Source organism: Scyliorhinus canicula, chromosome 7 (genome assembly GCF_902713615.1).
Source record: "Scyliorhinus canicula chromosome 7, sScyCan1.1, whole genome shotgun sequence".
Classification (NCBI taxonomy): domain Eukaryota; kingdom Metazoa; phylum Chordata; class Chondrichthyes; order Carcharhiniformes; family Scyliorhinidae; genus Scyliorhinus; species Scyliorhinus canicula.
Window position 1 is genome coordinate 122491127 of NC_052152.1, and position 25692 is coordinate 122516818.

Consider the following 25692-nt stretch of genomic DNA (forward strand, 5'->3'; position numbering starts at 1 on the left):
AAGACCTGGACAACATCCAGGCTGATAAGTGGCAAGTTATATTCGCACCTCACAAGTGCCAGACAAAGACCATCTCCAATAAGACCATCTAACCATCGCCCCTTGACATTCAATGGCCTTGCCATTCCCCACAATCAACACCCTGGGGGTTACCATTGATCAGAAACTGAACTGGACTAGCCACATTAATACTGTGGGGCTACAAGAGCAGGTCAAAGGCTAGGAATCCGACGACGAGTAACTCGTCTCCTGATCCTCCAAAGCCTGTCCACCATCCACAAGGCACAAGTCAGGAGTGCAATGGAATATTCACCACTGGCCTGGATGAGTGCAGCTCCAACAACACTCAAGACGTTCAATACCATCCAGGACAAACCAGCCCACTTGATTACTACCCCTTCCACAAACATTCACTCCCTCCCACACCAAAGAAAAGTGGCAGCTGTGTGTACCATCTACAGGATGAACGGCAGGGACACACCAAGGTTCTGTAGGCACCACCTTCAAAACCCACCACCACTGCCATCGAGAAGGACAAGAGCAGCAGATACCTGGGAACTCCATCACCTGCATGTTCCCGTCCTAATCACACACCACACATACACAAGGTGATCGCTCTTTGTACAGGGAGATCACTCTCTACACAGGGAGATCACTCTCTACACGGGGAGATCACTCTACACAGGGAGATCACTGTCTGCACAGGGAGATTATCGTCTACACAGAGAGATCACTCTCTACACAGGGAGATCACTCTCTACACAGGGAGATCACGCTATACAGGGAGATCACTCTACACAGGGAGATCACTCTCTACACAGGGAGATCACTCTCTACACAGAGAGATCACTGTTTACACAGGGAGATCACTCTCTACACAGGGAGATCACTCTCTACACAGGGAGATCACTCTATACAGGGAGATCACTCTCTACACAGGGAGATCACTCTACACAGGGAGATCACTCTCTACACAGGGAGATCACTCTACAAAGGGAGATCACTCTACACAGGGAGATCACTCTCTACACAGAGAGATCAATCATGCACAGGAAGATCACTATCTACCCAGAGATCACACTCTGCACAGGGAGATTACCGTCTACACAGAGAGATCACTGTCTACACAGAGAGATCACTCTTTACACAGGGAGATCACTGTCTACACAGAGAGATCACTCTTTACACAGGGAGATCACTCTCTACACAGGGAGATCACTCTTTACACAGATAGATCACTGTCTGCACAGAGAGATCATTGTCTACACAGGGAGATCACTGTCTACACAGAGAGATCACTGTCTACACAGAGAGATCACTCTTTACACAGAGAGATCACTCTTTACACAGATAGATCACTGTCTACACAGAGAGATCACTCTTTACACAGAGAGATCACTCTTTACACAGATAGATCACTGTCTACACAGAGAGATCACTCTTTACACAGAGAGATCACTCTCTACACAGGGAGATCACTGTCTACACAGAGAGATCACTCTTTACACAGGGAGATCACTGTCTACACAGGGAGATCACTCTTTACACAGAGAGATCACTCTTTACACAGAGAATTACTCTTTACACAGAAAGATCACTCTTTACACAGAAAGATCACTCTCTACACAGGAAGATCACTACACAGGGAAATCACTGTCTACACAGAGAGCTCACTCTCTACACAGGAAGATCACTACACAGAGAGATCACTGTCTACACAGAGAGATCACTCTTTACACAGAGAGATCACTCTCTACACAGGGAGATCACTGTCTACACAGAGAGATCACTCTTTACACAGGGAGATCACTGTCTACACAGGGAGATCACTCTTTACACAGAGAGATCACTCTTTACACAGAGAATTACTCTTTACACAGAAAGATCACTCTTTACACAGAAAGATCACTCTCTACACAGGAAGATCACTACACAGGGAAATCACTGTCTACACAGAGAGCTCACACTCTACACAGGAAGATCACTACACAGAGAGATCACTGTCTACACAGAGAGATCACTGTCTACACAGAAAGATCACTCTCTACACAGAAAGATCACTCTTTACACAGAAAGATCACTCTTTACACAGAAAGATCACTCTTTACACAGAAAGATCACTCTCTACACAGGAAGATCACTACACAGGGAGATCATTATCTACACAGAGAGATCACTCTCTACACAGAGAGATCACAGTCTACACAGGGAGATCATTATCTACACAGAGAGATCACTGTCTACACAGAGAGATCACTCTTGACACAGAGAGATCACAGTCTACACAGGGACATCACTCTTTTTTTTAAACAATTTTATTGAGGTAATTTTGGCATTGTAAACAGTAACAATATACATTAGTGTGCAGATACCATTCTTCCCGCCCCCCCCACTCTACACTATTCTAACCCCCCTCCCCCCCCCCCCCCCCCCCCCCCCGCTGATGATTACTCTACACAGGAAGATCACTCTACACAGGGAGATCACTGTCTACACAGGGAGATCACAGTCTGCACAGGGAGATTACCGTCTACAGAGAGAGATCACTCTCTACACAGGGAGATCACTGCCTGCACAGGGAGATTACCGTCTACACAGGGAGATCACTGTCTACACAGAGAGATCACTCTTTACACAGAGAGACCACTGTCTACACAGAGAGATCACTGTCTACACAGAGAGATCACTGTCTGCACAGGGAGATCACTCTTTACACAGAGAGATCACTGTCTACACAGAGAGATCACTGTCTACACAGAGAGATCACTGTCTACACAGAGAGATCACAGTCTACACAGAGAGATCACTGTCTGCACAGGGAGATTACCGTCTACACAGGGAGATCACAGTCTGCACAGGGAGATTACCGTCTACAGAGAGAGGTCACTCTCTACACAGGGAGATCACTGTCTACACAGAGAAATCACTGTCTACACAGGGAGATCACTGTCTACACAGGGAGATCACTGTCTACACAGAGAGATCACTCTCTACACAGAGAGATCACTGTCTACACAGAGAGACCACTGTCTACACAGAGAGACCACTCTTTACACAGATAGATCACTCTCTACACAGGGAGATCACTGTCTACACAGAGAGATTACCGTCTACAGAGAGAGATCACTCTCTACACAGGGAGATCACTGTCTACACAGGGAGATCACTCTCTACACAGGGAGATCACTCTCTACACAAAGAGATCACTCTCTTCACAGATAGATCACTCTCTACACAGATAGATCACTCTCTACACATAGATATCACTCTCTGCAGAGAGAGATCACTCTCTACACAGGGAGATCACTCTCTACACAGATAGATCACTCTCTACACAGATAGATCACTCTCTACACATAGATATCACTCTCTGCAGAGAGAGATCACTCTCTACACAGGGAGATCACTCTCTACACAGATAGATCACTCTCTACACATAGATATCACTCTCTACACAGGGAGATCACTCTAGACACAGGGAGATCACTCTCTACACATAGATATCACTCTCTGCAGAGAGAGATCACTCTCTACACAGGGAGATCACTCTCTACACAGAGAGATCACTGTCTACACAGGGAGATCACTCTAGACACAGGGAGATCAGTCTCTACACAGGAACATCACTCTCGACACGGAGAGATCACTGTCTACACAGGGAGATCACTCTCTATGCAGGGAGATCACTCTCTACGCAGGGAGATCACTACACAGGGAGATCACTGTCTACACAGAGAGATCACTCTCTACACAGAGAGATCACTCTCTACACAGAGAGATCACTCTCTTCACAGAGAGATCAATCATGCACAGGGAGATCACTGTCTACCCAGGGACATCACTCTCTACACAGAGAGATCACACTCTGCACAGGGAGATCACTCTCTACACAGGGAGACAACTCAACACCGGGAGATCACTCTCACACAGGGAGATCACTCTCTACACAGCGAGATCACTCTCACACGGGGAGATCACTCTGTACACAGGGAGATCACTCTCAACACAGGGAGATCACTTACTACACAGCGAGATCACTCTCACACAGGGAGATCACTCTCTACACAGAGAGACCACTCTCACACAAGGAGATCTCTCTCAACACAGCGAGATCACTCTCTATGCAGAGAGATCACTCTCTACACAGAGAGATCACTCTCTACACAGAGAGACCACTCTCCACACAGGGAGATCACTCTCACACCGGGAGATCACTCTCACACCGGGAGATCACTCTCACACAGAGAGATCACTCTGTACACAGGGAGATCACTCTCTACACAGGGAGATCACTCTGTACACAGGGAGATCACTCTCACACAGGGAGATCACTCTGTACACAGAGAGATCACTCTCACACAGGGAGATCACTCTGTACACAGGGAGATCACTCTCACACAGGGAGATCACTCTGTACACAGAGAGATCGCTCTCTACACAGAGAGATCACTCTCACACAAAGAGATCACTCTCACATAGGGAGATCACTCTCTACACAGAGAGATCGCTCTCACACAGAGAGATCATTCTCACACAGGGAGATCACTCTCTACGCAGAGAGGTGCGCCATTTGTACATTGTTTCAGTGACTGGCAGTTGTACTACTTACTTCTGCCCCCCTGTTTATCTATGCTGCTGGCACTCCAGTATCTCTGGGATGCTGCTTCCTCGTCAGTTGATGTTTTGACAATACTTATTGTGTTAATATTCCCTCTTCCTAGGTTCGATGCAGCACTTATAGACCAGCTGCAGCTCGGAATAAAATTCTGAATGGAGTTCACAGCCCTCCTGAGTTCAGGTACATTTCAAACCATCGGTTAATTCCCATTTACAAATTATTTATTCTTAAAACATCATGGGTGGGATTCCCTATTGGCTGACGCTGAAATCGGGAAACACGATTGGGCGGAGAATAGGTTCTGACGCAAAAGTTGTGGCGGGCACTGATTTGACGCTAAATCGCAATTCTCCATCACCTCGAAGCGGCGTCAATGCAGTCTGGAACGCATGTACAGTAAACACCGTTTGCATATCATTAGCGGGTCTGACCCGGTATTCTCCGGTACCTCCGGGTTTCTCCGCCTTCGATGGGCTGCGTCCCCAACACTTGTGCTTTTAAAAATCGTGAAACCAGCCTGATGGCTGCTGAGGGAGAGAGTGGGCGTCCGGAAAGTGTCCATCGCCATAGTTCCCTGACAGTTGTCCCGCTGGCCGGGGACCTCTGCCAGGGCCAGGAGTGGGGGGGAGTAGTGGGGTGTGGTCAGGAGGTGGGCTGTGGGGTTGTGGTGGACGGACACGGAACACCATTGCCGCAGCCAGGAAGGCAGCTATGCAGCTGCGTATGATGCTGACTGCCCAATGTGAACTGAGGGTGACCAGCCCATGGGTGCCCTCTGGGCCCAGCCGACCCATCAGCTGTATGGACACCCCTGAGCGCAACCACTGCCATCTTGTTGGCTGGGATGGTCTGTGTGGAGAGTGAAGTGTGTATTTGCGGCTGCAGGTTGTCAGTCTCCTGAGTGCCAATCCCGGACCCCACAAGTCCCGCACCATTTTTCATTGGAATTGATTGTATTACACGTGACAACAGTAGTTGAATCGGTCCAGGTGCAGCGTCAGTTTTGCTGTCGTGGAAGTCCTCGAATCCTGCGCCGGCGTCAACACTTAGGGCTGGATTCTCCGTTTCCCAACGCCAAAGTTGCAAAACGTGATTGGGCACAGAATAACTTCCGATGCCAAAATCGCGGTTGGCGCCGGTTTGTCGCCAAATCGCGAAGCTCTGGTACCCCGAAAATGCGTGGGGTAAAATTACATTGGGCATATCATTCGCGGGCGTGACACCCTATTCTTCGGGGCCTCCGTGATTCACCCCCTCTGATGGGCCGAGTTCCCAAAAAGAGAGGAGGTAGGAAATGGCACGGAGAGACTGCGGGCTATCGGCCCAGACACCGGCTGTGCTGGCTTCAGCGGGAGGCCCCAGCCAGGCCGGGGGAGGGGAGGCAGGGGGGACAGACCGAGCAGCCATGGTGCCCCCCCACAGGACTGGGGCGGTGCCGGGGCACAGATCGCCATTACGGAAACCACCTTGTTGTTCACCCAGTGACCATCCACCTCGGCCAGGACCGGGGGGGTCGCTGCTGATGCTGGATACCGATGGGACAGGAGTGCTGGGGTGGGGAGGGACATGCGTGGGCGGAGCCCGCAGTGCCAACCGGGGCCACCATGTAGCCCATGGAACCTGACTGTGCATGGGAGAATGCACCATGTTGGTTTTCCACCCCCTGCAGACAATGCACTTGCTTTTCAACCAGCAATGCTGGCCGCTGTGGCGATGGTCGCAGCTCTGCGAGATGCCCTGCGGCCGCATGAGTGGGGCTGCTCGGAGAGGAGGGGAAGCTGCAACAGCGGAGCGGCCAGCAGTGGAGCGGGCAGCAGCAGAACGGCCAGCAGAAGAATGGGCTGCAGAGGGGCTGGTGGCAGCCACACAGGCTGGAGGGCCGACTGTCCAACAGGGCGAGGAGGAGGAGGTGCCAAGAAAGTGTCTCTTGAGGCCTCATGTGTATCGGCATCACCTGTCATTCGAGGAGCTGCCGGACCAGGCATGCCGTCGAAGACTCTGGCTAAGCAGAGACAGTGCAACACATCTGGCATGGTGGGGGTATGGGGGAGGACACGGATGTGTTGGGTACTCTGGATCTGTGGAGACTGCGTTTACCTTAGCAGTAACATAGACAGGCTATCAACACTTGCAATAGTACAACAGTATTTATTAAACTAAGAACTGTTGAACATACTTGCACTGTGGGTCGACACTATGTTAGACTAACTGAAGACCTATGCCTATCCTGACCAGTCTAAACTGTTAGCACATGGTGAAGGTTTGTGCTACTAGCTGCGAGCTCTGTCTGTCTCAGAGGCTGCATCCCGAATGAGCGGGAAAACTAGTGCCCTCTGGCTTTATAGTGACCGTGCCCTAATTGGTGATTGGCTTCTGTGTTGTATGTGTTGATTGGTCTTGCAGTGTGTCAGTCAATATGTGTCTGCACCATTAAATACTGATGTGTATATTATGACATCCCCCTTTTATAAAAAAAGTGTGTTCATGGCAATAAATAATGTATGATGAGAGTGTTCCTAACTACGTGTGGCATGTGCGAGCATATTTACAAGACTATGTACATAAACACTAAGCTATTTACATTGGAAGGTGTCGAGTGGGGATGGACAGTATGCAACAAAATAGTAACTAACAACAATATGTACAAACCAGTGAGTTGATTAAACAGAGCAATGAAACAATTCAGAGAGTCCATGAATTCAGACAGTTCATAAATTTAGTCTCTGAGGTGGGCGACGAATTCTGGTTGACCGTCTCAAGGGTGGGTCAAGAGCCGCCGGTTCTGGAACGGGCTGGACGACATCAGACTCGGAGGGTGGCAGAGCGACTGGGAGATCTGCAAAGTCCATGATGGGGTCGTCGTGATGGCGAGGCAGGATCTGAAGATCACGTGGCGAGCGCGGAAGGAGTCGCAGTGCCCGTCTATTTCGGCGCAGAAGAGAGCCGTCCGGTAGACGAACCAAGAATGAACTTGTCTGAGCACCACAGCGATAGCGGACCAGCCACCATCTGGAAGCCGGACACGGACATTGTCATTGGGAGCCAGAGCAGGGAGATCCATGGCATGGGAGTCGTAGGCCGATTTGTGCTGGGCCCGAGTCAGCTGCATCCGGCGAAGGACCGGAACGTGGTCGAGGTCCGGGACATGAATGGACGGCACTGTCGTCCGCAGCGTGTGATTCATGAGTAGTTGAGCCAGTGACAGGCCGGTGGACAAAGGGGCGGAGCGGTAGGCAAGCAAGGCAAGGTAAAAATCAGAACCAGCATTGGCCGCCTTGCACACCTTTTTACGATGTGCACTCCCTTCTCTGCTTTACCATTGGATTGGGGGTAAAGGGGACTGGACGTGACATGTGTGAAGTTGTACCATCTGGCAAAGTTGGACCACTCCTGACTGGCAAAACAGGGGCCATTGTCGGACTTGACCCTGAGCGGGATGCCGTGTCGAGCGAAGGTTTCCTTACACGCACGAATGACCACAGCTGAGGTGAGTTTGTGCAACCTTAACACCTCCGGGTACTTCGAGAAATAGTCCACAATGAGGACGTAGTCCCGGCCAAGCACATGGAACAGGCCCACTTTGGTCCAGGGGGACGTGACCAACTCATGGGGTTGCAAGGTTTCCCTTGGTTGCGGAGGCTGAAATCGCTGACATGTTGGGCAGTTGAGCACGGCATTAGCTATGTCCTCGTTAATCCCAGGCCAGTACACTGCCTCATGGGCCCATCGGCGGCACTTCTCCACTCCCAGGTGGCCCTCATGGAGCTGCTGGAGGACAAGGTTGTGCATGCTATGTGGGATGACAATGCGGTCCAGCTTGAGAAGAATCCCATCTACTATCACCAGGTCATCTTTAACATTATAGAATTGAGGGTCCGTCCGTTAGGTGGCGCATGACACGTTGGAGCAGGGGATCGTCGGCCGTCTCACGACGAATTTGGATGAGTCGTTCATCCGTGGCGGGCAGATTGGATGCAGCGAATGCCACATAAGCATCAACCTGGCGAACAAATCCCGCTTGGTCGCAAGGTGTGGTGACAGACCGGGAGAGGGTGTCAGCGACGATGAGCTCCTTGCCCGGGGTGTAGACGAGCTCGAAGTCGTAGCGCCTGAGTTTAAGGAGAATGTGCTGCAGGCGAGGCGTCATGTCGTTAGGGTCTTTTTTAATGATATTGACCAGCGGTCTGTGGTCTGTTTCGACTGTGAACTTTGGGAGTCCATAGACAAAGTCATGGAATTTAACGACTCCGGTAAGAAGGCCCAGGCACTCTTTTTCAATTTGCGCATAGTGCTTTTCGGTTGGCGTCATTGCACGTGACGCGTATGCAACGGGAGCCCATGAGAGGTATCATCATGTTGAAGGAGCACTGCTCCAATGCCTGATTGACTGGCATCCGTGGAAATCTTCGTTTCTTCGGCTGGATCAAAAAGTGCCAACACCGGGGCCGTGGTCAGCTTCGCCCTGAGTTCCCGCCATTCGTGTACGTGGGCGGGGAGCCATTGGAACTCTGTCGTCTTCCTGACCAGGTTCCTGAGAGCCGTGGAGTGAGAGGCGAGGTTAGGGATGAATTTCCCTAGAAAGTTGACCATGCCCAGGAAGCGAAGGACCGCTTTCTTGTCCTCCGGTGTCTTCATGGCCTTAATAGCAGATACCTTGTCCGCATCTGGCTGCACACCAAACTGTGAGATGTGGTCTCCGAGGAACTTAATTTCTATTTGACCAAAGGAGCATTTGGCCCTGTTGAGGCGGAGGCCATGCTCATGGATTCGTCGGAAGACGCGTTGGAGGCGATTAATGTGCTCCTGGGGGGTGGTAGACCAGACGATTATGTCGTCCACATAGACGCAAACCCTTTCAATACATCATCTGTTCCATAATCCTGTGGAACACTGCCGATGCAGAGATGATGCTAACGGAATCCGGTTGTAACAATACCGGCCAAAGGGGGTGTTAAAGGTGCAGAGCTTCCAACTGGATACATCGAGTTGGATCTGCCAGAACCCCTTGGATGCATCTATCTTGGTGAAGAATTTGGCGCGAGCCATCTCACAGGTGAGTTCTTCTCGCTTTGCAATGGGATAGTGCTCTCCCATAATATTGCAGTTGAGGTCCTTGGGATCAATACATATTCGCAATTCGCCGGAAGGTTTTTTCACGCATACCATGGAGCTGACCCAGTCAGTCGGTTCCGTCACTTTTGAAATGACTCCCTGGTCCTGGAAGTCCTGCAGCTGCTGCTTGAGGCAGTCCTTGAGGGATGCTGGGACCCTGCGAGGTGCGTGCACCACAGGCGTGGCATTTGGTTTCAACAAGATCTTATAAGTGTTTGGGAGTGTGCCCATGCCCTCGAATACACCGTGGTATTGGTTGATGATGGCGTCCAGCTGCGTCCTAAAGTCAGTGTCCTGAGATGCAGATGCGTCGGCAGGTGAGAGGGAGTGAACCCTTTGGACAAGGTTCAGCAGTTTGCATGCTTGCGCACCAAGCAGGGAGGCTTTGGAGGATCCCACTATTTCAAATGGCAGGTTAGCCTTTAGTGACTAGTGCGACACTTCAAGCTGGCAAGAGCAACTGGCAGCAATGGCATTACCATTATAGTCCAATAGCTGGCAGGCTGATGGCAGGATGGTAGGCTTTCGAAGTCAGATCACGCAATGTGATTGGCTGAAGCGCCGGTGTCCAGGCGGAATCGGATTCGGGATCGGTTGACTGTGAGGGTGGTACACCACTCGTTGTCCGGATCAATGCGGAATGCCGGGAGAGGCTTGACTCTTGTCTTCGGGGCATCTTGTGTTTGGTAATGATGCCCACCCGAAATGGTGCGTTATGGTCCTTGGTGTCAAGGTCCGGCATCAGGTCAGAATCAGACTCAGTGACCGTGGGCTGGATGGCGCGGACATCCCTGCGTAGCTGGTTGGAGCGACGAGAGGTAGTAGGTTGAGCAGACCTGCATAAAGCAGCATAGTGGCCGAGCTTGCCACATTGTAGGCAGCGACGGGATTTTGCAGGACATTGCCGCTTTAAGTGGGCGGAGCCACAGTTGCCGCACATCGTGACGTTAGAACGCTCGGTGCGCCACCGCGCATGTGCGGTGCGGTTGTACGTGGTGCGCGCCTGCGCAGTGCGATCTTCGGCGTCGCCGTCCCCTCGTTCAGTGCGTGTATGCATGGGAGGCCGTGAAAAGCGCGCAAAATGGCCGCCCTCCTCCAGGCTGAGGCCCTGGAGTTGCTTGATTGCCTGTACCCGCTCTGCCTCGTGGGGACCTTGCCGTGCCGTTTCAGCTGCTTGAATGTGCGAGTATCGGTTAGTGGCGTGTTCATGCAGCACGCAGGTCTCGATGGCAATCGCTAGGGTGAGCTGTTTTACCTTGAGGAGCTGTTGGTGTAGGGGGTCCGACTGAACACCAAAAACGATCTGGTCGCGTATCATGGAGTCGGAGGTGGACCCGTAATTACAGGACTGCGCAAGGATGCGGAGGTGGGTGAGAAAGGACTGGAAAGGTTCATCCTTACCCTGCAGACGCTGTTGGAAGACATAGTGCTCGAAACTTTCATTTACCTCGATGTCACAGTGACTGTCAAATTTGAGGAGGACCATCTTGAATTTGGACTTGTCTTCACCTTCAGCAAAAGTGAGAGAGTTGAAGATATGAATGGCGTGGTCCCCGGCCATGGAGAGGAAGAGAGCGATCTTCCTGTCATCTGAAGCAGCTTCCAGGTCTGTGGCTTCAAGGTAAAGCTGGAAGCGTTGTTTAATTGTTTAAAGATTTTCCAGTTGGCACCGAGGTTGCCGGTGATGCTCAGCGGCGGCGGGGGGGGGGGGGGGGGGGGGGGGGGGGGCTGAAGTCCGCAGCTGCCATGGCATGTTCCCGACTGTTGAGACCACACAGCAACCGCATGGTCGGGTACTCGGGCCATTGGGAGCGGAGCATCGGGGGAGGGCCTTGAGGAGATGCGCTAACGCCGTTCGAACGGCCTGCGCCGCCCGACGCAATGACGCCATTTCAGAAGGGGCGGAGGACACAAAACCTGCGTCAAACAGGCGCCACCCGGATTCAGGAAGGATTCTCCACCCCAACGCCGGTTACAAAATCGGTGTCGGGGAACGGTGAATCCCGCTCTGGTGTTCGCCGGGTTCACTTGTGCTTTTAATAATCATGCCATATGGGTACTCACCTCTGCATCCCAGCCCCCACTCATCCACCCACTAACCCCACACCCCAGGCTCCATCCCCGCACCCCCCCCCCCCCCCCTTCGCCGTACCTCCCCCATCCGGCTGCCACCTGCCAGCAGGATATCATGCGGCCCACCCAAGGCAATGTCCACAGAAGCCCCTACAGGGGTGGTGGTGGGGGGAGAACGTGGAGCGTAACACTGGCAAGGGCAGTGCCAGACGATGGTACGCTTGGCAGCAGGGATGGGCACCAGGGCCAGAGTCCCCAGTGGTGCCAGCACTGATGAGGCCATGGGTGCAGGGATGGGGAAGGGACATGCAGGCACAGAGTTTGCAGTGACAACTGCGGCCATCTTGTAGTCTGTTGGATCTGATTGGGCATGGGGTACGCACCATGCTAATGTCGGCCTTTCATGCCCTGCAGACAATGGATATTGGGATTCAATCAGCGATGGTAGCCTTCCTCCGACACGCCCAAGCTCTGGGGGATACTGTGTGGCTGTATGAGCTGGAGCTGCTCGATTAGAAGGAGGAAGCTGCAGCAGCGAAGCCTGCCCCAGAGGAACAGGAGGCAGCCGCTGAGGATGGAGAGCTGGCCGCCCAACAGGCCAAGGAGGAGGAGGTGCAAAGGAGGCACCGCAGGAGGCCTCGAGTGTAATAATAATAATGCATTAACACAACAATGAAGTTACTGTTTAAATCCCCTAGTCGCCACATTCCGGCGCCTGTTTGGGTACAGAGAGGGAGAATTCAGAATGTCCAATTCACCTAACAAGCACGTGTTTTGGGGCTTGTGGGAGGAAACTGGAGCACACGGAGGAAACCCACGCAGACACAGGAAGAACATGCAGACTCTGCACACACAAGGCGGAAATTGAACCCGGGTCCCTGGCACTATGAAGCAACAGTGCTAACCACTGTGCTAACCCATACTGCACCTGTCATGCGAGGGCCTGTTAGACCAGGCATGCAGGGAGACAGATCATGGCGCACCAGGCACCGCGGAGGAATGGGGGAGGACAGCAGCTCCCGGTGGCCGTCAAGGTGACGGAGCCCTGAACCATTATGCCATGGGGTCCTTCCGGGTGCCGAGTGGGGACCTGTCTGGGATCTCACAGAGCTCGGTGCAGAGGTTAATCCGCGCCGCCACGGAGGTCTATATGCCCAGTCGTCAAAATACATCCATGTCAATGTGGACCAAGCTCATCAGGACGCCCGGAGAGTGGGGATCGCCGCCATCGCTGCGACATCCGGGTCAGGGGGGTGATCGACGGTACGAATGTAGCCCCACGAGCACCTGCAGATGATAGGCCGCTCTACACAAACCCTGAAAGGGGTTCCACTCGTTGAACGTATCAGATGCGTATCATGCATGTCTGTGCTCTATACCCAGCAATGTGCACATCCTGGCACAAGCAATGATTCCGGCCTTTTCGAGGCACACCCCCAGCTTGGGGGGGGGGGGGGGGGGTAGCGGTCATGGCTGCTGACGCCTATGCAGCGACCCGCCACAGTGACCCCTGTGCAGTGTCCAAGGGCGTGATCGAGCAATGCCTGGAGGTGTGGTTCAGATGCCTGAACCGCCCTCCAGTATGGCGCTGGGAGGTCACCGAACCCTGGCTGCCTGCTGCGCCCTTCACAACATTGCGCAGCAGAGGGCTGACATGCTGGAGGAGGATGAACACCAGTCCTCGTCCAACGAGGAGGAAGCTGGGGATGGCGAGGATGGCATGCCATGGGGCCCGAGCAGGCACAGGAGGCCGCACTTGTGCGTCAGGGCCAACGCTTCAGTGACGCTCTGATCGCCTCCAGGTTTGCCGACGAGGGGTGGACTGCCCGGGACGCGAACACCATATCCCCCCTTTCCACCCATGCCCCCCGCAGTGACTCCCTCCATGATACATACCTGCCGCACTACGAGGGGTGGGCCCTGGGTTGGCAGTAACAACAGATCCAGCCCATGAGATGGAGGATGATGACGACCCGTTCTGCGATGAGGTGCATCTTAGACTTCCCACCGTCCACCTGGGTGATCCCTGCATGCGAGCTGCCCATCCCATCTGATGGTCCCATCGAATCCCTGGGGTGGCGAAGATGGGATGGTGGGGGTTGGGACACGGGAGTGGTAAGCATTGGCTGAACTGCGGTCCCTGAGCCAAACCCACCCCCAACGTGCGCAAATTCCCCCTCCTCCCCCACTCGCACTCTTTTGACAGAGCATCGAGGAAGGTTGTCACATTGAAACTTCTGCACTGTAAATTCTATGATTGTGAAGAGGTGTTTAAAATGACAATTGAGATATCGATACATAGCCTAGCCCCTATCACTAAACTGTGCCCTGCCCAGTGCCAACTTAACTGGCGTTTAATTTTCTGGATTTACGGGCCCTAAAGCTGCATCTAGGTGTATCCTCAGATGGTATATCTGGAGTGGAGGCGGCCTGCTGTGATTCCCGCTCTGCTACCAGGTCCGGCATCTGGTGCAGAGTGGGGGTTCTGGCGCCGTCCGGTTTGGGTGGGTAATGAGTGTGTGGGATGGGGGTGGGTGCCAGGGACAACCTGCTGCACACTCACCCTGAGGATGTCATGCAGTTTTTTTGCAGCACTGCAGGCCGGTACGGATAGTGTTACTCGTGGCATTCACTGCCTCTGCCACCCGCACCCAGGCATGGCAAACGATGGTGGCTGCAGCCTCCTTCCCGAGCTGGGCACAGGGTAACCCGCCTTTCCTCCACGGTGTCAAGGAGGGTCTCAAGCTAAGTGTTGGTTGATCATGGGGCCAGTCACCTTGCTGCCATCTTGTTCGCTGGGATGGTGTGTGTGGAAAGTGAAGTGTGTCTACATGACTGCAATTTGCCAGTCTCCTGAGTGTCAATCTTGAATCCAGCAGTTTCTCATTGGAATTGATTTTGTTCCACGTGGTACTGATGCTAGACCCTTCACGGTCACTGAATCGGTCGAGGTGCTGCACCAGTTTTACTGTCACGAAAGCCCACAAATCCTGCCCCGGCGTCAGCACTTAGTCTCAGGAATGGAGAATCCAGCAGAGTATATAAATACATGTTGTTGTGGTGAGTGATGTAATGTGGGAGTATAGCACATTGTATTTCATGTACCTAGTGTCAGGCTGAGTGAATGGGCACAATGACAGATGCAGTATGATATGGATAAACATGAGGTTATCTGCTTAAGTAGCAAAAAGAGAAAGGCAGATTATTATCTGAATGGGTTTAAATTGAGAGGTGGATACTCAGCGAGACCTTGGTGTCCTCATGAATCAATCACTAAAAAGAAACACACAGGTACAGCAGGCAATAAAGAAGGCAAATGGTATGTTGGCCTTCATAGCGAGAGGATTTAAATATAGGAAGAGATGTTTTACTGCAATTGTATTGGGAATTGGTGAGGCCACATCTGGTGTATTGTGTCATTTTGGTGTCCTTTTCTGAGGAAGGATGTTCATGCTGTGGAGGGAGAGCAGTAAAGGTTTACCAGGCTAATTCCTTGGTTTGCGGGACTGTTATTTGAGGAGAGATTAAATTGGTTAGGATTATACTCATAGGAGTTCAGAAGAGTGAGAGCGATCTTATAGAAACTTATAAAATGTTAACATGATTAGACAGGGTAGATTCAGAAAGAATGTTCCCAATGTGGGTAAGTCCAGAACCAGGGGTCATAGTTTGTAGATAAGGGATAACCTTGGTTTACTATATGAATTATATAGTAAATAGCAGAATCCTTAGGAACATTAACATAGATGCATCTGGGCGTGCAGGTCCACAATTCCCTAAAGATGGCAACACATGTGGCCAAAGTGATTAACCTGGTGTTGCAAGACTACTTAAAGTCCAACAGGTTTCTTTCGAATCACTAGCTTCCTCAGCTCTGAAAGCTAGTGATTTGAAACAAAACTGGTGTATGACTTCTGTGCCCACCAGAGTCCAACGCTGGCATCTCCGCATGAAGGCATATGGCATGCTTGCCTTCATCAGCCAGGGCATTGAGTACAGGAGTTGGGAAATCATGTTGCAGCTATATAAAACTTTGGTTAGGCCGCATTTGGAGTTTGTGTGGTTCTTGTCACCACATTATCAGAAGGACGTGGAAGCTTTGGAGAGTGCAAAGAAGGTTCACCAGGTGTTCGAAGGTGTTGGCTCGGAGGTTGAATAAACTAGGATTGTTTTCACTGGAAAGATGGAGGCTGAGGGGAGACCTGATAGAGGTCTACAAAATTTTTTAGGCACAGATAGGGTGGATAGTCAGAGGCTTTTTCCAAGGGTGAACGTGTCAATTATAAAGGGGCACAGGTTCAAGGTGAGAGGGAAAGTTTAAGGGAGATGTTCGGGGTAGGTTTTTCATGCAGTATAGTGGGTTCCTGGAAAGCACTGCCAGAGGATGTGGATGAAGCAGGCACATTAGTAGCATTTAAGAGGTACCTGGATAGGTATATGAATAGGGAGGAAATAGAGGGATACGGATCGAGTAAGAACAAAGAACAAAGAAAATTACAGCACAGGAACAGGCCCTTCGGCCCTCCCAGCCTGCGCCGATCCAGATCCTTTATCTAAACCTGTCGCCTATTTTCCAAGGATCTACTTCCCTCTGTTCCCCACCCATTCATATATCTGTCTAGATGCATCTTAAATGATGCTATCGTGCCCGCCTCTACCACCTCTGCTGGCAAAGCGTTCCAGGCACCCACTGCGTAAAAAACTTTCCACGCACATCTCCCTTAAACTTTTCCCCTCTCACCTTGAAATCGTGACCCCCTTGTAATTGACACTCCCACTCTTGGAAAATGCTTGTTGCTATCCACCCTGTTCATACCTCTCATAATTTTGTAGACCTCAATCAGGTCCCCCCTCAACCTCCGTCTTTCCAACGAAAACAATCCTAATCTACTCAACCGTTCTTCATAGCTAGCACCCTCCATACCAGGCAACATCCCGGTGAACCTCCTCTGCACCCTCTCCAAGGCATCCACATCCTTCTGGTAATGTGGCGACCAGAACTGCACGCAGTATTCCAAATGTGGCCTAACCAAAGTCCTACACAACTGTAACATGACCTGCCGACTCTTGTACTCAATACCCCGTACAATGAAGGCAAGCATGCTGTATGCCTTCCTGACCACCCTATCGACCTGCGTTGCCACCTTCAGGGTACAATAGACCTGAACTCCCAGATCTCTCTGTACATCAATTTTCCCCAGGACTCTTCCATTGACCCAATAGTCTGCTCTTGAGTTAGATCTTCCAAAATGCATCACCTCGCATTTGACTGGATTGAACTCCATCTGCCATTTCTCTGCCCAACTCTCCAATCTATCTATATTTTGCTGTATTCTCTGACAGTCCGCCTCACTATCTGCAACTCCACCAATCTTAGTATCATCTGTAAACTTGCTCATCAGACCACTTATATCTTCGTCCAGATCATTTATGTATATCACAAACAACAGATCCCTGTGGAACATCACTAGTCACCTTTCTCCATTTTGAGACACTCCCTTCCACCACTACTCTCTGTCTCCTGTTGCCCAGCCAGTTCTTTATCCATCTAGCTAGTACACCCTGAACCCCATACTTCACTTTTTCCATCAACCTGCCATGGGAAACTTTATCAAACGTCTTACTGAAGTCCAAGTATATGACATCTGCAGCCCTTCCCTCATCAATGAACTTTGTCACTTCCTCAGAGTAAGGGCAGAAGTTTTTTTTTAGTTAGGCCATCGTGATCAGCACAGGCTTGGAGGGCCAAACGGCCTGTTCCTGTGCTGTACTTTTCTTGTTCTTTGACTGAGCACCCAGAGAGTGGTGAATCTGTGGAATTTGCTACCACAGAAAGTAGCTGAGGCCAAAACGTTGTTTAATTTCAAGAAGGAATTAGACATTGCTCTTGGGGCTAAAGGAATAAAGGGATATTTGGGGGGAGGTGGAATCAAGGCATCAAATTTGATCAGCCATGATCACAATGAATTGCAGAGCAGACCCGAAGGGTCGAATGGCCTCCTCCTGCTTCTATTTTCTATGTATGTTTGGTCTTCTATGTTCCAATACTTAAAACATTGTTCTCTCCATTAAAACTTGAAATGGGTTAATATTGGTGCTTGCAAGATTAATTCATTTCTTTTACTTTCAGGGTAACTGGGGCAATGAGTAACTTTGAAGAATTCAGCAAAGCTTTCAGTTGTCCCAGGACGTCACTAATGAATCGAGGAGAGAAATCTTGTCGCGTGTGGTAGGGATTTCCCAAGGGTGCTGCTTATGTCATACTAACCTCAGAAAGACAGAATATATAACACACGATAAGAAAGTGACACTGACTCGGTGTTTAGTGAAATGCATCATTCTGATTTATTTGTATTTACATTGGAACCACATTGACCAACCATCTGTTATTTGGCCTTTGCAGTCCCCATTTGCTTGTAAAACAGCCAAACCCCACAGCTTGAATTGACTCAGGTAATTCACAACTAATGGTTGCAGGCATTGACCATCCCCAACAAGAGATCATCTATCTCCCCTTGACATTCAATGGCATTACCATCACTAAATACCCCCACCATCAACATCCTGGGGGTTAGCACAAACTTAACTGGATCAGTCATATAAATACGGTGACATCAGAGTCTGGGAATTCTGTGGCAACGAATTCACTTCTGGATTGTCCACCGCTAATGCAGCTCGAACAACACTCCAGAAGCTGAACACCTGTTTTGGTACCACTTAAACATTCACTTCCTCCACGAGTGTACAATCCGACAGAAACAGTGCAACAACTCAACAAGTCTTCCCCTGCCAGCGTTTCCCAAACCTCAGTTGCCTCATTGCAAGCTCCCCTCCGAGCCACACACCATCCTGACTTGAAACAACATCGTCCTTCGTCACCCTGGAACTCCTTCTAGAACAGCACTGTTCAACATTGCCTTCTTGAGGGCAATTCGGGATGGGCAATAAATGTTCTCCTCGCCAGGATATGCTCATGTATGAACAAAAACATCATCAATGGCACAGTCTCAATCAGTGGAGCTCAGCAGGTATCCATATCCAGTCTGAGCAAGGAGTAGCAGTGTTAAAATGCTGGGAACAATGTTCACCGGATTTGTGGAAACAATCAAATTATGCAGTCAAATTTTGAAAATATAAAATTGAATCAAGACAATTTTTCTTTTTGAAGTTTTCATTTTGTGCACACACAAAAGGTTTGAGACACGCTTGAACATGAAGCATTTCTCACATCGTCAGGTGGCTTGATGCAGAATAAAGTTGCCTTTGGTCAAACCTCAACAATACACTTCTTCCATACCCTGTGTGCCTTCTGACTGACTAGTATTTGATGAAGAGCTCTGTTTACTCAGAGCCGGTTGGAGACTTCCAAGTCTAATTTCAACATGGAAGCCTTCCATCCAGCAAATATTTACAACTGAGTGAAGAAAGGCTAGTGCCTCGCCAGTTGTGACATCCAGTTCCCTGAAATTCAATCCAAATAAACCAGGGTATGATCATGTGTCATATGACATGGATTTTAATTAGCCATCTGATGATTGGCCAATGGAGGTCATGTTCTGGCCCTGTGATGTGTCTAATCATGTTACACATCCAAACTTTTTGGCGTTGAACTCTGACAATTTCAGAAATGCATCAATCTGCTCTATTGGTCCAATAAACACAAGACACTGAAACAGACATTGAAACTGAATAGTTAAGTATTTTGACCTGAACATTGTGGGTTTACTCTTGGGTACTCTGTCCAACATTTTGACCATAGACAGGCAGCAGGGTCAATTTCTGCAAGATTCAATGATTAATGAACACCATATGGGGAAATATACTGATAGATTTGCCAACATCCAACATTCTTGGACTGCTCAACATGTCAGCAGACTAGTATAGAAAACATCCAAACCGTCTCAATGATTGCTATCCAATAATGTTAGTCAGCGAATCTAATGCAGCCATTTCCTGGCAGAGTAGGTCAGGGATAGATAAGGTGACACCTGCTCTTCCTTTAGGATGTGACCTCCTGCTGGTAGAGTGAGGTAGGTAAATTCACTTTCAAAGTCCCATTAACGATAGGGTTTTTTTATTCTTCACTTACAATTTATACTGGATTATGTAGCATGTGCATAGATCAAATAAATAATTTGAAAGATATCAAACATCTTCTGAATTCTCTTCTTCAAATCATTCAAGGAGGAAAAACTGAAAACATTCAGATCCATAACAAGACCACATTGGATGACTAGATTTTCTTTTGCCCAGCAGTTCCAAGCAGAACTCTGACTTAATCAACAATTGCTGAGAAGGTTGAGCCCACTCATGCTCTCTTCCAAACACCCACTGCCTCATCTCTCTCTGACCAAGCTCACCTGCTCCAGATCTGACTCCTCCATTGGGGCTGGTTTAGCACACTGGGCTAAATCGCTGGCTTTTAAAGCAGACCAGGGCAGGCCAGCAGCACGATTCAATTCCCGTACCAGCCTCCCCAAACAGGCGCCGGAATGTGGCGACTAGGGGCTTTTCACAGTAACTTCATTGAAGCCTACTCGTGACAATGTGATTTTCATTTCATTCATTAGAAACTGCCTACCTTATTGCTTGGGTCCCTGCAATGAGGAGAGATTGAATAAACTGGAATTGTTTTCCCGAGCAAGACAGAGGCTGAGGGGTGACCTGATAGAAGTTTATAAAATTATTAGGGGTTTGGATAGGGCAGTGTTCTTCAAACTTTTTTCTGGGGACCCATTTTTACCACCCGGCCAATCTTTGGGACCCAACCCAGCCGACCTGCATGACCCACGCAGGCCGACCTGCGCGACCCACCATTTTCTCTTCCCTTGTTTGCTGCTGCCAAAAATGGAGAAAATGGTTTTGGGTCCCTTTGGCCCTCGTACACGCTCCTCCAATGGAACCTGTTGGATGAAGGTGAAGCCTTCCTGTGTCGGAAGCATGGAGTCTCCATCTGTCCAAAGTTTTGAATTTTTTTCCTGTAAAGTTTTATCAAATAAACCCTCCCCCCGAACTTGTAAAAAAAAATCAAAAATCAAATGAAAAAAATAAATGAAAACAAAAATCAAATGAATAAAATAAATGAATAAAAACCACTACAGAACTTGTGAACCATAAAGCTGCAACCGTTTAAAAAACAGCGGCCACACTGCGCATGCGTGCCCGATTATCGACGTGCATGCGCAATGCGGCCCGAATTTTTAAAAACATGTTCATGGCGGCTTGCAGCCGGCGTTATGAAAAGCTGGCTGCTGCGCGGGGATTTGCGCGATCGGGAGCGCCGCGGACACCAGCCCGCAACCCACCCGCGGGTCGCGTCCCTGACTTTGAAGAACACTGGGATATGGTGAACCGTTGAGGCTTTTCCCCCCGGGGCGGAAATGACAATTACAAGGGGCCCAAGTTCAAGGTGAGGGAGGATAGGCTCAGTAGAGATGTGCGAGGGAAGTTATTTTATATGGAGGATGGTGGTGGTCTGGAATGGACTGCCAAGTGAGGTGGTTGAGGCAGATACATTAGCGACCTTTAAGACTTATCTAGATAGACACATGAACAGACGGGGTATAGAAGGATACAGGCGGTTGGTCTAGATTAGACAGGTGATCGGCTCAGGTTTGGAGTTCTGTACTGTTCTTTGTATTCACTCCCAAGGTCTATATTCCTTTTCCATCGCTGACCATTTCCTTGTCTACTTTATCATGTACATCTTATCTTCCCCAAGCTTAACCTTCCATTGGAGTGGGGAAAACTGTCACCATCTCACCCTCATGCACAATCTGTCTGGCCTCCACAGCTGTCTCCCATCCCAACCACCTTTATTATTTAATCAACAGCTCAGTACCTTGAGCATTAGTGTCAATGATTACCAGCTAAAAGCAAAAGCGGCAACTGCCAGATCCATGTGTATTGAGATGATTAAAAATACAAAAATTACAGCTGATTTTTGCTTTAATTTTGTCATTATAAATACATAAGGTTACAAGATGTGAAAAATTTATTAAGCTATAAGTTGTATAAATGCAATACCAATAAAAACACAACCCATGGCAGAAAATCATTTTATATTCAGTAATCGCAAGACAAGACCCCAATAATTTTAGCACATTTTGAACTGAGGTGACATATTTACAATATGTAACAAGTTATCATAAAGCTCCAAGTTTTAGCTGACCATCTCCACCAAACAGAATGATTTACAGTGTGAAAGAATACATAAGAGGACATCTCTATCGTACAAAGCTTTGTCGTTCATTTATTTACATTCCTGCAAAATCACAGTGTAAATCCAATGAGTCACCAAAAAGAAAAACTACTGTGGATGAAACCTACAATGTCTATTCACCTGCGGATTGATGGTGCTGAGTGAAGGAGGCTTGTTTATCTACCAAAAGCAAATAGTGTGAGCAGGATTGACTTTAGAGTACTGGGTATTCCTGCAAAAGCAGCTAATATTTTATAGAAAGGTTCTATGGAATATATGTTTGAAATTCTAGTCTTTGGCACTTCAAGTACATTCTCTCTATTTTGAAGAAACATCTTTTGATTGATGTCAAAACAAGCATGATGCCCAAAATTCCATCTGTTACCCTGCAATGTGCGGTGGGTAACTCTTGCTCAAATTTAGTGATTTTATTAGCTGTTATGGTTGTAAATGCAATTTGATGCATTTAAAAATAATTATTTTTCACTTCAGAAATGGCAGTTTGCAGTGTGGAGCATTTTACACTCAGGGCCTTCAGCAGTTCATTTTCTATATATTAACAGCACTCTTGAAAGATTCCCAGCTGTGGCCACTGGTAATATATTGAGGGGAGTAATAACTCCAGACAGATTTTTTTAATAATGAATCAGAACTAAAAGAAAAGTACACAAGTTGACAGCATGAACCTTATGTGAAACCAACTGAACAAGGAAACAATCAGTCATCAGCCACTTGCGAGAAATAGATGGAGTTCTACTTCAAAAGTGTTTATATCTGCACCCTTTCCATACTCTTTAGTGAAGTGAGTCTCAGGAAAGCAAAGATTTATGCTGAAATCTGTGTGAAAGGGATGCCCAACAGCGAAACTCCCGAAAGAATCTCCTAAACTCTAATTTTTGAGACGTGGCAAAGACAGATTGTGTGTAACAATCAAAAGAGAATCTGAAAAGAGTGGAGACGGAATCAGTGCTCTTGACATTTTACTGGCATCATGGGGTTGAGATCGAGCATCAACACAGTCCTGGTCTGTATTTTATGCCACATAGTGGTATTGGTTGGCATTGTCTGAGTCTCTCTCCATATAGTCCCGATCAATTAGAGACTCAATTCTTTTCTTCAGATCTCCTGGCTGAACATTAGAGATAAAGCAGGGACAAGGGGAAAACAAAAACAAGCACTGATTAGACATCGGACACCCTCCTCTCTCTGGTCTCAGCACCTAATGTCTACATCTCGTCTGTCAAAGCTACACATCTTAAAAACAGTCCCAGAAAAGCACCCTTACTGCAACAGTATAGCACTTAAATTTTTCACACACATCAGTCTGCTGTATCTCAACACAGATGCTCTCACTTCTTCTGAATTATGGAGAGCCACCATGGATCTGCTCCCGCTCCAAACTAGGTTCTGACCACCCAGCCCGGCACTATAACAACATTGAATATGTTTTCTGTGCTACCTTGCTTCAGACTCGGTCTAATATACCCTATTCTGAACAAAGAAATCAAGTAAAATGAGCATGTGTCTTGTGCTTCTAAAGTTTGTGCTAATCTGGAATATATTAATTCACATTTCCCCTTGAAAAATCAATTAATTTCGCCCAGACTCCACCTCACAATTCCGTAAGTTTTAGAATACTCATGGACAAAGACGAGAGTCGTCCTAAAGGAAGAGTGCTAAATTGGGGAAAGGCCAACTATAACAAAATCGGGCAGGAGCTCGGGAATGTGGATTGGGAGCAGCTGTTTAAGGGTAAATCCACATTTGAAATAGATCATAGAATTTATAGTGCAGAAGGAGGCCATTCAGCCCATCGAGTCTGCACCGGTTCTTGGAAAGAGCACCCTACCCAAGGTCTACATCTCCACCCTATCCCCATAACCCAGTCACCCCACTCAACACTAAGGGCAATTTGGACACTAAGGGCAATTTAGCATGGCCAATCCACCTAACCTGCACATCTTTGGACTGTGGGAGGAAACCGGAGCATCCGGAGGAAACCCACGCAGACACGGGGAGAATGTGCAGACTCCACACAGACAGTGACCCAAGCCGGAATGGAACCTGGGGCCCTGGAGCTGTGAAGCAATTGTGCTATCCACAATGCTACCGGGCTGCCCTTTTTTCAACCACGGTTGTTTTTTTTGGTTGGAGGAGAGAGTAGGGGGGGGAAACACTGAGGAAGTGTTTCGGGTTTAACTGTCACTTGACGACAGCCCCCCCACAAACCACCTTCAAATTACGCTGACCGCACTGCACGTATGCAAATCTACCAGGAACAGCCAATCAGTAGCTCCACTCTGCTGCCCTCTGCTGGATCCAAATGTGGGAGTCTTTTAAGGAAAGGTTGATTAGAGTGCAGGACAGACATGTCCCTGTGAAAATGAGAGATAGAAATGGCAAGATTAGGGAACCATGGATGACGGGTGGAATTGTGGGACTAGCTAAGATGAAAAAGGAAGCATACATACCGTGGGGCCTCACGGTAGCATGGTGGTTAGCATCAATGCTTCACAGCTCCAGGGTCCCAGGTTCGATTCCCGGCTGGGTCACTGTCTGTGTGGAGTCTGCACGTCCTCCCCGTGTGTGCGTGGGTTTCCTCCGGGTGCTCCGGTTTCCTCCCACAGTCCAAAGATGTGCGGGTTAGGTGGATTGGCCATGCTAAATTGCCCGTAGTGTAAGGTTAATGGGGGGATTGTTGGGTATGTGGGTTTAAGTAGGGTGATCATTGCTCGGCACAACATCGAGGGCCGAAGGGCCTGTTCTGTGCTGTACTGTTCTATGTTCTATAAGATCAAGGCGACTCAAAACGGATGAAGCTTAGGAGGAATATCGGGAAAGTAGGACAAATCTCAAATGCGCAATAAAGAGGGCTAAAAGGGGTCATGAAATATCTTTGGCTAACAGGGTTAAGGAAAATCTCAAAGCCTTTTATTCGTATATAAGGAGCAAGAGGGTAACTAGAGAAAGGATTGGCCCACTCAAAGACAAAAGAGGGAATTTTTGCGTGGAATCAGAGGAAATGAGTGAAATTCTTAATGAGTACTTTGCATTGGTATTCACCAAGGAGAGGGACATGACGGATGTTGAGGCTAAGGATGGATGTTTAAATACTCTAGGTCATGTCGGCATAAGGAAGGGGGAGGTTTTGGGTATTCTAAAAGGCATTAAGGTGGACAAGTCCCCAGGACCAGATGGGATCTATCTCAGGTTCCTGAGGGAAGTGAGGGACGAAATATCTGGGGCGTTAACAGATATCTTTGCAGCATCCTCGAGCACGGGTAAGGTCCCGGAGGACTGGAGAATTGCTAATGTTGTCCCTTTGTTTAAGAAGGGTAGCAGGGATAATCCAGGGAATTATAGACCTGTGAGCTTGACGTCAGTGGTAGGCAAACTGTTGGAGAAGATACTGAGGGATAGGATCTATTCACATTTGGAAGAAAATAGACTTATCAGTGATAGGCAGCATGGTTTTGTGCAGGGAAGGTCATGTCTTACAAACCTAATAGAATTCTTTGAGGAAGTGACAAAGTGAATTGATGAGGGAAGGGCTGTAGATGTCATATACATGGACTTCAGTAAAGCATTTGATAAAGTTTCCCATGGCAGGTTGATGGAAAAAGTGAAGTCGTATGGGTTCAGGGTGTAGTAGCTAGATGGATAAAGAACTGGCTGGGCAACAGGAGAC

At 48.9% G+C, this 25692-nt stretch overlaps 2 protein-coding genes across 4 annotated transcripts in view; one reads left to right on the forward strand and one right to left on the reverse strand.

Moving 5' to 3' along the window:
- Positions 1-19948, forward strand: part of phex (phosphate regulating endopeptidase homolog, X-linked) — a 371262-nt gene extending 351314 nt beyond the window's left edge. The window contains exons 22-23 of the mRNA XM_038802848.1: positions 4722-4798; positions 17934-19948. Coding sequence (XP_038658776.1) covers positions 4722-4798; positions 17934-18036 — 180 coding nt within the window. The 3' untranslated portion in view covers positions 18037-19948. The remainder of the gene's footprint in view (positions 1-4721; positions 4799-17933) is intronic.
- Positions 19949-21733: 1785 nt separating this feature from the next.
- Positions 21734-25692, reverse strand: part of LOC119969338 (cullin-4A) — a 187190-nt gene continuing 183231 nt past the window's right edge. For all 3 annotated transcript variants that reach the window (XM_038802850.1, XM_038802849.1, XM_038802851.1), the window contains one exon: positions 21734-23133. In XM_038802850.1, the coding sequence (XP_038658778.1) occupies positions 23038-23133 (96 nt within the window). In that variant the 3' untranslated portion in view covers positions 21734-23037. The remainder of the gene's footprint in view (positions 23134-25692) is intronic.